Consider the following 12615-nt stretch of genomic DNA (forward strand, 5'->3'; position numbering starts at 1 on the left):
CTGCTTTGGGTTTTCCCTGGTAGGATTAGAGGTAATGAGTGAGGAGTGGACCTAATTCCAGGGAGAGATGTCAATGGGCTTGAAATCACCTTGTCTCCTGTGTCCAGCCTACTAGTTCTGATTCTTGAAGCTCCTTCTTGCAAGTGGTAGGTAAAGTCTCTAGGCTGAGAGGCTTACCTGATAGCAGAGGCATATTGTGACTTATAAGGTTTTCTGTTACACATTCGGAGAGAATTCAGTTGTTCCCCACCATACTATCTCCTGACTACATTGCTATGTGCATAACAACACATTATTGAATCCTTACTATATAGCCCTATGAGGTAGCAGTTACCCTCCCATTCCAAGAGGTGGCAGCTAGCTCAGAGTCTCACAGCTACCTGATGCAGCAGGAAGATTTTGGGATATCATAGTGACTAAATTTGGACACACAGCCGTCTTAGGGCCTGGATGATGCTTCTCACCCTCTGTGGCCCCCAGTGTCTGCTGGGAGAGTTAACCAGGGATGAGTGTTTCAGCATCTGCATTCTTCAACTGTAGCTAGTCAGAGTTCTATCAACTAGGAACTGGCCTAAGGTTCTGGGCGGCCCTGGTCTCCCCTTACCTTCTGCGCAGGTTCAGACAGGGTTAGGAAGTATGAGACAGGCTTCATACTTCCTCAGTGTGGAAGGGAGCCAGAAAGGGAGCCAGTGCGTCATCAAGCGTTTCCCTTTTTGGGATCAGGTTCCTCATCCACAGTGGAAGCCAGTTGCTTTTGCCTTTTCTAAACAGTAGTTCAATTTCTGTGAAAGACAGCCATCTCTATAATGTTAATCCGAGTTTTGAGTGGGGCATTTTCTACCCCTGCTGCTAATTACTGTTCTAGCTCGCTTTCTTTCTAACCTGCAAACACCCCCAAATGAAATAGGTTTACACAAAAACGAAACACTCCGGAAGCCGAATGCAGATAAACAAAACCCACCCAGGATTTATTAGTTTACTTACTAGATTGGGCTCCAAGAGGTGTGTCCTGAAAGCAGGTTCCTAGGGGGCGGGGTCAGAGCCCGGGGTGCGTCCCGCGGGGCGGGGCAGCTAGTGGCTAGGTGACTCTGGCGCCTGCGCAGAAGCCAGGAGCGGCGCCTGGGGCTGGGAGTCTCTGGTTCTCCGGTTGGAGCTTTTCTGCAGCGTGAATTCGGCCGCTCACCCGGCTTTGCTCGGGTCGGGCACCGGGATCCGTCATGAACCGATGCGCCGAGGCGGCAGCGGTGGCGGCTACGGTGCCGGGTTCGGGCGTCGGGGACGCCGGGCTACGGCCACCTATGGTACCTCGCCAGGCGTCCTTCTTCCCGCCACCGGTACCCAACCCCTTCGTCCAGCAGACGAGGATCAGTGCGGCCCGACGGCTGCAGGTAGAGGCGCGGCGCGCGCTCAGGTTGAGGCAATGTGGTGCGATGGAGGAGGCTCGGGGTGAGGGCATCTGGTCGGAGGAGGATCAGTCTTGAGGGGATCAGGACTGAGAGGGGAGGTATCTGAGGGGGTGCCTGGTCTGATGGAGGAGGCGTCTGAGAGGATCACGAATCCGAAGGGCGTCGGAGGAGCTCACCAGTCTGACCCTCTGAGGGCATAGTGGGTGTGACTAGGAGTTTGTCTGAAGAATTAGAAATCTGACAGGGGAGGCAACTGAGGAGATAGTGAGTCTGAAGGGGGAGGCTGGCTGAGTGTGAAGTCCGGTATGGGAAAGCATCTGCGGAAGGAAGAGCTGTGGATCCGACTGAAAAGGGTCATGCTGGCCAGACAGGAGGATGTGAGAACTGAGGACAGTGGGGGATGGGATGATCTAAGGGACATGAAAGCGAGAAGATGCAGAGAAGGCATGTCAGCAAGGAGGATGCCACATAGGGACCTATTCCTTGCCTAAGAAGGAGAGGGATGGGGTAGGAACTTTGTGGAAGCAGAGGATTGAGAGCTACCATGTGAGAGTGGATTTCAGGGTACTCTCCTTTATATGCCCTTTGTAAAACGGGGATCCAGTTAGAGCTGGATAAAGTAAGAGAGGAAGCAGAGAGCCCTGCTCTATCCTTGGAACCACAGGTAAGGCTCAGCCAGGTTGTGATTCCGAAGCAAAGAAAAGAGAAATCTGGGAGACCCGTGAAGGTAGTCGAGAATTTATTATTATTATTATTATTATTATTATTATTTTGATTCAGCCTTTACACAGCACCCTCTCTAGATTCAAAAATGACGACATGAGAGGTAGCCGCTGTTAGAAATAGCCACAAAGGAAGTTGTCTTTATCTCGGACAGGGCAGCTTTTAGCATTAGTTAGTTCACTTTTTGACTTCCTCTTTGGTGAGGTTAGTGATGGGAGAACGAGAAAGATGGATGAAACAGCGGTTGTCTTGTCTGCAGCAGGGAGACGTGTCAATGTCTCCCTGCCCGTCTCATAATTTTTGCGATTTTGCACTGAAGTAGTGTTTAGCATTGTTTCTATATACAGCTCTACGACTTGTGACCTCTGCAGAGGAGGCATCCAAGCGTGTGTGCGTGTGTGTGTGTGTGCGCGCGCGCGTGCGTGTGTGTTGGGAGGGGGTTTGTTGATGGTAGAGGGTGGTGGGTAGAGTAACGATAGGGATCTGGTTGAAGATGGGGATGAGAGAGGAAGACAGACGATGCAGAGACACTCAGTTTACAGAGTTCCTCTTGATGCCTTGAATCACTTGCAGTACTTCTAAGAACCTATGCCATCCTTCAAGACTAACTCTAGACAAATGAGTTATGTTTAAGTGAAAACGTGCTCTGGCTATTCAGAGTTTGGAGGGAGGCTCAAAGCAGCGTATTTAAATATTTGTATTGTACCTTTTGTACATTATTAGTCTTTTTAAAAATCACGTAAAAGAGCTTTTCCTAAAAATTCCATGAGAACCAAATATAATGCAAAGCACACTGGTCGCTTATTATTCACAGATTCTGTGAGTTTGGCCCAGTCACCCACCCTCCGTTATCAACGATATTTTCTCATCTTATAAATTGAAATAATTCTTCAAAGGAGAATTAAATTAAATGAAGTAACATGTGGCATAGTGTACTCTGGTTTGCCAGTCTTAATACTGCTAACTCTGTTGTGTGTCTGTAATTTTGTATACTATGTTTAAAATTGACTACTTGGATTAAACTGCCTGGGCATCCATTTCCTTTCTTTTTAAAATCCATAATACCAGTGATACCATAGATGTGTCAGTGGCTTGAATAGCATGGATAAGGGGAACATCTGAATAGGTGTGGATAAAATACAACGTTTATACTATCTAATTTAAATACAAATATACTTTCACTTAGGGACTTGGTTCAGACTAAATTTAATATTGAATTATGATTCTTAAGGGTTGTTATCAATTGAGTATTTCATTTTAGGGCTCAAGGCTTAAACTCATCCTTTCTCCTTTATTTATTCTTATTTTATATACATGGGTGTTTTGCCTGCATGTATATCTGTATGAAAGCATTAGAGCCCCTGGAACTGGGAGTTATAGACAGTTGTGAGCTGTCATGTGGGTGCTGGGAATTGAACCTCAGTCCTCTGGAAGAGCAATCAAATGCTCTTAACTGCTGAACCATCTCTCTAGCCCCTATTTATGGAATTTTTTTTAAGTGCTGAGTTGTTTATTCAGTGAACATTCATCAGACAATCACATTGTGGCCAAATATCAGCCCCAATATAAATGTCAAATATTTATGTATTTTTTAAAAAAGCTATTTAAGGGTCTTTTGCTACTATGTGTCATGGAAAAAATGTAGCATGATTTTTATTGCTGCAAAAGAACTTAGAATTAAATGACCAGTGGTAATTGATGGGTTATCTGTTCACATAAAAGTGTTTGTTTGCTGCATATGATATGGTGAGTACCAATCTCTGGACATATAGCAGTGAACATGAGAAAGATGGTATGTGTGCATGTGTTCTGGAAAGATCCAAGAATACCCTGATGTGTCATCTCTGATTGGCCTTGGGGGTCTGTACAAGCAGGAATCTAAGGCTCAGACAGTTTTGAACTGCCACCTGCATTGACATGTACCCCAGTATGCACAAGAAAAGCCCCTTGCAAGTACTGGAAACTTTATGTTTCTACACTGAAGGAAATTCCTGTGTGTATTAACTGATCACTAGTCAAATTGATGGGAGATTTCAGTAGCCACACATGACAAAGAAAATGAACTTTACAGAACTAAACCTTAAAAGTCCCCAAATAAACGGATCCATGGGAGAAAACTGGAGCCAGGAACAAACACATACCTGTGGCCATCAAATTTTCTATAGGAGTGCTAGAGCAATTCAGTGGAGTAAGACTTTTCAGTAAGTGGTCTGGGATAGATGGATTAACATGCACAAGAGAATTAAGTTCACCTAGTATAAAACAGCGTACGCTGATAAAAGAACGAACGGGAGAGAACATGAGAGTGAAAATAAAGAAAGCGTTAGGAGAGAACATAGGTGTAAATTCTAATGACTGTGCATTAGTCATTTGTCTTGTAGATAGACAATAAAAGCATAAGCAAGTGTGCATGTGCACACACAGACACACACGTCCGTGTGCACACATATAGATGCACACACACAAGGTAGGATGGGGGAGAGGGAGCCATAGGAGAAATAGATAAATAGTACTGTGAAATTAAATTCTTTGTGCTTCCAAATGCTCCCACTATGTTGACAAGGCATCCAAGACAATGCCTCAGTGAATAAAGAAAGCCCTTATCACACAAACATGGGAGCCCGAGTTTGAGTCTCTGGAACCCTTACGAAAACCTGGGCAAGTGTAGTGGCTGCCTCTAATCCCAGCACTAATGAGGCAGAAACAGGATCCCTGGGGCAAGCCGGCCAATTAGACTGCTCTAAATTGGTGAGCTGTGCCTCAATAAGGGACCCTACCCCAGTAATTAAAGTGGGAAGTGGTTGGGAAAAACATCCAGCAGTAACTTTAGGCTTCCGTATGCACCCCACCCACCCACTCCATGAGCCCAAAGCAAGCTCACAGAAAAGCGCACACACCAGACACATAAATGAGAAGAAGAAATTAAAGCAATAGCCTAAGAAATTTTGAGAAAAATATGTTTGTACATAATCTATCTGGTAAGAGTATAGTATCCAAGGCATGTAAATAACTCCTAGAACTCTTTAGAAAAGACAAGTCAATCTAGAAATGAATAGCCAATGAGGAAGCTAGGAAGATGGCTCTTTGTGTAAAGATGCTGGCCACGACACCAGATAACCCAGGTTTGTGATTCAACCTAGATTCACCCAAGATTCACCTAGTGGAAAGAGAAGACTAACTCCCACAAGCTGTTCTTTGACCTCCACATATGTGTGATATCATACACGCTCCCACATACATACATGTACACACTCGAAAAATAGGCAGACAGATGAATGTAATATAAAAATATTATTTGGAAATTGAAGAAGAAAAATGATGAGAGTTGTTATAAGAACTCCATGTAAGGGATGATACATGAATCCAGGCCATGGGGGTACACACCTTTAATCCCAGCACTTAGGAGGCAGAGGCAGGTAGATCTCCTGCTCTACACAGTGAGTTCCAGGACAGCCAAGGCTGTGGAGAGAGACTCTGTCTCAAAAGAAAAACAACCAAAGCAAACAGTAAACGGGGATTAGAGAAGTATAGCTCACTGTTGCTACTGCGGCATCCTACTTGAGGCCTTGGGTTCAATCCTCATTGCAAACAGACTGATAAACAAAAGTAAACAAAGTGGCAAGAAGGCTCAGCAGAAAAAAGCTCTTGCTGCTAAACCTGAAGACCTAAGTTAGGTTTCTGAGGACCTATGTGGTAGACAGAACTGACTCTGACTTCCACACATGTGTAGCGGCACACACGCACACACACACACACACACACACACATACATGTGCACAATAATAAGTAAGTAGGGGTAATTTTAAAAAAAGAAAGAGACAAAGAACGTTTTTGCAGTAGTAGAAACATGACATCATAGTCTCAGATAGAAACGTGGATACACAGGAAAGAATGAGGAATATTGGAAATGATACTTGGAAATTAGTAAATAAAACTCCTTTTTCAGGCTGGGCAGTGGTGGCGCACGCCTTTAACCCCAGCACTTGGGAGGCAGAGGCAGGCGGATTTCTGAGTTCAAGGCCAGCCTGGTCTACAGAGTAAGTTCTAGGACAGCCAGGGCTACACAGAGAAACCCTGTCTCAAAAACAACAACAACAAAACAAAACAAAACTCCTTTCTCATCTTAATTTAATCAAGGAACTATAAAATGTGATGATTTAGTGAAAAAAAATCTTACGTGGATGTAAGACATGTAAAATGGATTTTTTTTGAAAGGACAGAATTGCACTGTATTTTCTACATTGCATGTGAAGAAGCATGGTTTTCTGAATTGTCACACATTAAATGTATATGCTGTAGTCATCTGAGCAACTGCTGGCCAAAATTTCAAGACAGTATAGCTAAGGAACTATTCAAGCAGTTTAGGTGTAACAGAGAGCTGGGCTGCTAAACAGACAAGCAAGCAAGCAAGCAACCTGCTTTGAGGATGCTCACACTCATTTCTTAGCACTTGATACAAAAGATCAGACCAGAGATGCTTATTAAAGTATCAGAGTTAAAAAGCAATGGTCACCACCCTCACTAAACTGTCATTTGTAGGATACCGTCCCCTGCAACTGCAGAATTTCCAAAATACCAACTGTTGGCTCTGAAAAGAAGTCTTGAAATTTTCAAAAGATTGATATATTACAGAGTATTTTTGCTGATTATAACGAATTATATTAGAAATAAAAACTTGTCTTTACACTAAGCATCAAACAATTAAATAAAAATGAGATAATTATATTGGTAATAACAGTAAATGATGTTGAGTACTTAGAAGTATGTTTAATTGGAAACAACCAAATAGTGCTATGAGAAATTATGACATGTGAGTGGATGTAGCGGGTTTGTGAGCTGGAAAACACAGTATTATTAGTATGACAGTTTCTTCCAGATTATGTCTGGATTCTGTGTGTGTGTGTGTGTATGTGTGTATGTGTGTGTGTGTGTGTGTGTGTGTGAGAGAGAGAGAGAGAGAGAGAACATTGAAGAATTACTTCTAAACTTCTATGGAAATGCATAGGATCTAGAAATATCTTCAAAAAATGTTAAAGAAAAACAAATTAGAGCCCACACACCATCACCACTTGAATTAAAGTTCTACTTGAAAATTACAACAACTAAGAACTAGAATAGTTGGGGCATGTTTGTAAGTTATGTAATGATATTCAAATTCCTATTGAGGCCAGTAGAGACCCAAGACAGATTGCACTGTTTGTATCATATAATTTATGCAAAAAATGGTATTACATGACAATTCACTTAAAAGGCAGGATTGTGTAGGGATTAAGAGCAAAGGCTTTCTAAATAAGTTTATTTCCCCTTCTGTTGATTTATTTTGATTTAATTTACCTCTCCATGGTGTTCTTTGCATGTAAAGCAACTTAAGATCTTAAGAACTAAATGAATCACTGTGTGCCATGTGCCTGACACACAGTAAGCATTTACTTATAACTTACTGTTCTTATTCTTACACTTTTTACTCTTACTTATTTTTAATTTGTATTCTCTCCCCTACTTCCTTATTGCTTGGCTACTCAGAATTGCCAGGCCTGAGAAGCAGTGCAATCCATCCTTCACTGAGACTACTATTTCTACTCTTTCTGTGTAGCTCTTGGGAAACAGTGTATCTGTCTTGCCTGGCTACCATCTGCTTGCTTTGTGGTTAGCTCTGCTGGGACCACACTGCTGCTTGAGCATGTGGGGCAAGCACTCTTCTCACCTAGGTGTTAAGCTCCAGTTCCCTTCACTTTGTAGCTTGGCCAGCCTTGAACTTGCTTCCGCTGCCTTGGTCTCTCAAGTACTTAGGACCACAGACCTAGGAGCACCTGTTTCTTTGGCAGGAGTACTCAGGGTACCACTTTGGCCCAGGGAGCCTGTTTTGGCTACTAAGTTAGGCTCACCTTTTCCTCTGTTCTCCCAGCATCCTCTATGCCCCCTCATTGATGCAAGTTGTCCCATGGTTTTCTCATTGCTTCTTTTGCCTTTATTATTGATGCTATTGTTTTTGTTGTTTTATTTTTATTTTTAATTTTTTTTTGAGACAGGTTCTCATAATGTATTCCTGGCTGACCCGGAACTCACTATGTAAGCCAGGTTGGCCTCAAACTATAGATGCTATAGATTTGCCTGCTTCTCCTGGGAGGAGAATCCGGGGATTAAGAGATATGTGCCACCATGCTCTGCTAGAAGTAGCCCTTTGAGATTCAGTGTCATGTCTTGTGTGTATTTGTGTGTGTGTGTGTATGTGTGTGTGTGTTTATATCTCAGTCTCATGCAAGACAGCATTTAATTAATTCACCCTTGAGTATGTGCAGCAAGCTAAAACTTTCCTATTATTTATCTTTTTTTTTGTCAACTTTGATTTGCAGATGATTCTTCTTGGAATTATTCTGCTTCCAGTCCGTGCTTTACTGGTTGGATTAATCTTGCTACTGGCATGGCCATTTGCTGTAATTTCAACAGCATGCTGCCCTGAAAAACTGACCCATCCAATAAGTGATTGGAGGAGGTAAGTGGTAGTTATGTCCAAATATTACACAAGTCAAAACTTTTAAAGTTTCTCCAATGACCGATGGTTTTAGCTTACTGCTACTTGGTTTTAACCGTTTGTATTTGTTTCTCCAGTGGAAGCGGCCTTGATTTATGTGGAAATTATCACACAGGTGCATTCGGATAATATTGAGTTCTAGGTATAATTAATGTTAAAACATTTTGCTTACTGAGTTTTTGTGAAGGATATTCATCTTTGGCTCATAAAGAGTCCCTGTGGTATGTTTTAACATGAAATGGCTCCAATAGGTTCACGTATTAAAAGCTTTGTTGGCAGCCAATGGGGCTTTTCAGGAGTGACTGTATCTTGAGGGCTGGGCCCTGACCAGATTATTAGTCTCTTGATGGGTTTATAATATGATGGCACTATTAGTCGGTGGTGAAAATCTGGAGGGGCCTAGCCTAGTTGGAATAATTAGGTCGCTAGGAATGTGTCCTGGGGAGGGAGGGGGATAGCTCCTTTGAGCATTTCCTTTCTGTTTCCTGTCCACAGTGAGGTGAGTAGTTTCTCTCTTGTTCTCATTGCTGTGATGCTCTGCCACTGCACCCTAGTCCCCAGAACAGAATTGTCCGTTATAAACCAAAACCCCTAAAGCCATGAGCTAAAACAAATCTCTCTTCCTCTCAGCTTGCTTGCACTGTGTCATGTGATACATTGAGGCAGTCAGCCTAACATACTCTGTTGTTATTTCTGGAACATTATAGCTGTAAAATAATTGACTTTCTTTTTGCCTTTCCACAGTATTCACATTTGCTTTTGTTCCCCTGAGGTAGTGATCTACAGTAATGTAATTAAGTAGATGGGTTATTTTTATTAATTATGTTAGTGGTTACCATTCACTTTTATTATCATCCAAAATAGCTTTTTTTTTTTTTTTTGCATGTTAGTACTGAGGCAAATGGAACTGCTTTTCTAGGATTTCTAGAATTATCTAATTGGGAAGGTTCTAGAGAATGGAATGAGCAAGAACAAATAACATATACTCGTAGAAGTTACTAATGTTTGGTGGGATCGAATTATTACTGTCTGTATATAGTGTACAAGGCTCTAGTGTGCACTCGGTGGATTCCAATAGGCTGCAAATCCATACATTTATTGTAGGATGTTGATGAACTCCCAGAACTTGTGTATGCAAATCTCAAATGCAGATATGTCTTCCTAAATCATGAGCATTACTCTCCTACAACTTTTATAGAAGTATAAAAGTATATACAGTTTGCTTTCAGGTTTTGTTCCAGGAACAAATGTGAATATCAAAACCAAAGCTATTTCTTAAGTGGGAAAGTGTTGGCGATGCCACCAGAGAAAACTCAGTCCTGGCAAATCAGACTTCTTTGTTTTATAACTCAAGGGTTCACACTGTAAAGTAACAATTTATGTGTTGCTTTTCCCGATTCATGGTTCTCTCAGATTTCTTAAGAATTCAGAACAAAAAAAAATTAGGAATGTGTCCTTTTCAATATTTTATTGTTTTTGTTTTAGAAAAGTTTTACTGCTGTCGATGAAATCTGTATCTGTTTCCTCTCATACAAATAATTTGCAAGTTATGTAGCACAAGACTTTTAGCTATTAGCATTTTAAAAAATGTGTGTGTGCATGCATGAATGCACACGTGCATGTATGTACTGTGCCACAGCACATACCTGTCGTTCAGAAGACACTTGGGAGTGGATTCTCATCTTTCTCCTCGGTTTGAGGCGCACTGCCTGGTTTCTGCTACTAGACAGCATTCCAGTGCTAAACAGCCCACTGTCTCCCCTCCCATGCCTCTGAAGAAGCGCTCAGATTACACATGCATCCCCTTGTGTCTGCCTTTTAAGTGGCTTCTGGAGCTTAAACTCAGCCCACCTTGTTTGCACAGCTTTTTCCCCACTGGGTGTTTAAACAACATTTAAATAGAAGACATTAAGGGGAGTGGCTTCTTGAAATATATTTATACAGCACTGTAGTTAAGAAATAAAGTATAGAAACCCGGAAATGTACTTTGTGTTCCTGTAGCGCAGAGATCTCACCTCTAGACTAAAGGTGGAGGTCGCCACCTTCCTGTACCCTCAGGAAAACACTCTGGTTTATTGAGTTTCATTCCCTGTGAGGCCAAAATCACAGAACCTTCCTCCATGGCTACTAACTAGAAGCTATTTACTCATTAAGAAAATTAGAAGCTCATTTTTTAAAAGTTCTTTTTTTTTAATTTTTAATACCTCATAGGCGCTATATATAGTCAGGAGTGTGTTCTGTGTCTGTGTCAAAATGCTTAGAAAAAGGATAATATCTCTACGGAACATATATACCTATTTACATGCCCTTTACATGGTATGAGCTATTATAAACACTCTAGAGATGCCTGAAAAGTCTGCAGGACATAGCGTGCATAGCTTTTTATGCCGTGATCACAGGACATTTTATAAAAGACTTGAGCATTCAAGGATGTTGCTATTTATAAACGGCTGGGTGTGGAATCTTTTTTCCACAATTGCTGAAGGATGACTGCATACATTTTATTTGACTTTCCATGAAGAGCTGTATTGTCTGTTTTGTTTTTTTAAAGTAGAGATGTGAACAAATGTCTATTCATTCAGATAGGACACTGATGACAGACCAAAGAAATGGTTCTGCCCACATCTAGCTTAGTGAAACAGTAAGTTTAGCTGGGATGCTTACAGGAGGGTGCACAAGGGGTTACCTCACAGGCATAGGGAACTTAAGGGGGGGCTAGATCACCAAAGAATGGGAACAACCCCCACTTCCACCCCAGCTGTTTCTTTTTGCTTATATATCTGGAGGGAAAGACATGCGTGAGCCTCTAGTGAGCCTTCCTCTTTCATGCACGGCTTTGCTCTTGTGTCTTGTGAATGCTCTCGCTTCTTGGCAAGGGAGGATTAGTGGGCCCAGTTCTCTGAGAGTCTGGTTGGGATGCTCACAACTTTTCTGACTTCAAGATAGTAAGACTCATCCCAGTGTCTGGGTGCTCTATAATGTATGTTTGCTCATATGCTGAGGTATATCCATTCTGTGCCTAGGAGTCTAAATATCTATGAGAATATTTTTGATGCTCTATTATTTAATCTTTTCAGGTAAGGGACTGAACCTTACAAATCCTACATGTCCAACACAGTTCTTTACAGAGCATGATAGTAATCTTTTTAAATCAGTTTTTGTGCGGGTATGTGTATATGCATATGCAAATATGCCACTGCACACATGCAGAGGTCGTGGTTGGCTCTTTCTTCCTATTGTGTGGGTCCTAGATATTTAATTCGCTCACACTTGATAGCAAAGCATTTACTTGCCTGCTGAACCATCTCGTCAGCACAGATAATTATTTTTAATGGTAATTCTACCTTTTAAAGAAGTAAATAGCAAGGCTTCTGGAATTGCTTGTGTATCCAAGTTCAATGGCATTGCAATGGTGCATTTACTTCTGGAGGCACTTGGTAATATCTGCACCAAGATATCTGTACAATATCTGTACTATAGACTAGATTTCTCTCTAAGGACTAGTCCTCAGTCACTTCCCAATGAGACTTCTAAAGAATTTAGGTAGACAGTAGCATCTTCATTACGTAAGAGGAATTCATTCCCAAGATGACTGCTCTGCGGCCAGTATTGATGTGGGTAGTTTCCTTGTGGACTGTAAGTTTGAAGATTCATTTTGATTGTTTCAGGCTTACAGAATTAGTGAGTCATTTATGATCCATGTCTCTTTAGACAAATCGTTACTTTGTGACTCTGTTCTCTTATCTTCAAAATGAGGTTCAGGAGAGCTGGCCCGGGGTTAAGAGTGCTTGCTGCTCTTGTAGAGGATCAGAGATCAGGCCTCACTACCAACATCAGGTAGCTCATAGCCCACTTGTAATTCTAGTTCCAGTTCCCTCTTCTGGCCTCACCCATATACCTGTGGCAAACACACACACACACACACACACACACACACACACACACACACACACA

At 41.9% G+C, this 12615-nt stretch overlaps 1 protein-coding gene across 2 annotated transcripts in view; it reads left to right on the plus strand.

The window, feature by feature from the left end:
- Positions 1 to 1192: 1192 nt before the first annotated feature.
- Lpcat2 (lysophosphatidylcholine acyltransferase 2) overlaps positions 1193 to 12615 on the plus strand; it is a 63146-nt gene continuing 51723 nt past the window's right edge. For both annotated transcript variants that reach the window (XM_028788218.1, XM_028788219.1), the window contains exons 1-2: positions 1193 to 1388; positions 8483 to 8622. In XM_028788218.1, coding sequence (XP_028644051.1) covers positions 1218 to 1388; positions 8483 to 8622 — 311 coding nt within the window. In that variant the 5' untranslated portion in view covers positions 1193 to 1217. The remainder of the gene's footprint in view (positions 1389 to 8482; positions 8623 to 12615) is intronic.

The sequence above is a fragment of the Grammomys surdaster genome, unplaced genomic scaffold, assembly GCF_004785775.1.
Source record: "Grammomys surdaster isolate TR1022 unplaced genomic scaffold, NIH_TR_1.0 125739, whole genome shotgun sequence".
NCBI lineage: Eukaryota > Metazoa > Chordata > Mammalia > Rodentia > Muridae > Grammomys > Grammomys surdaster.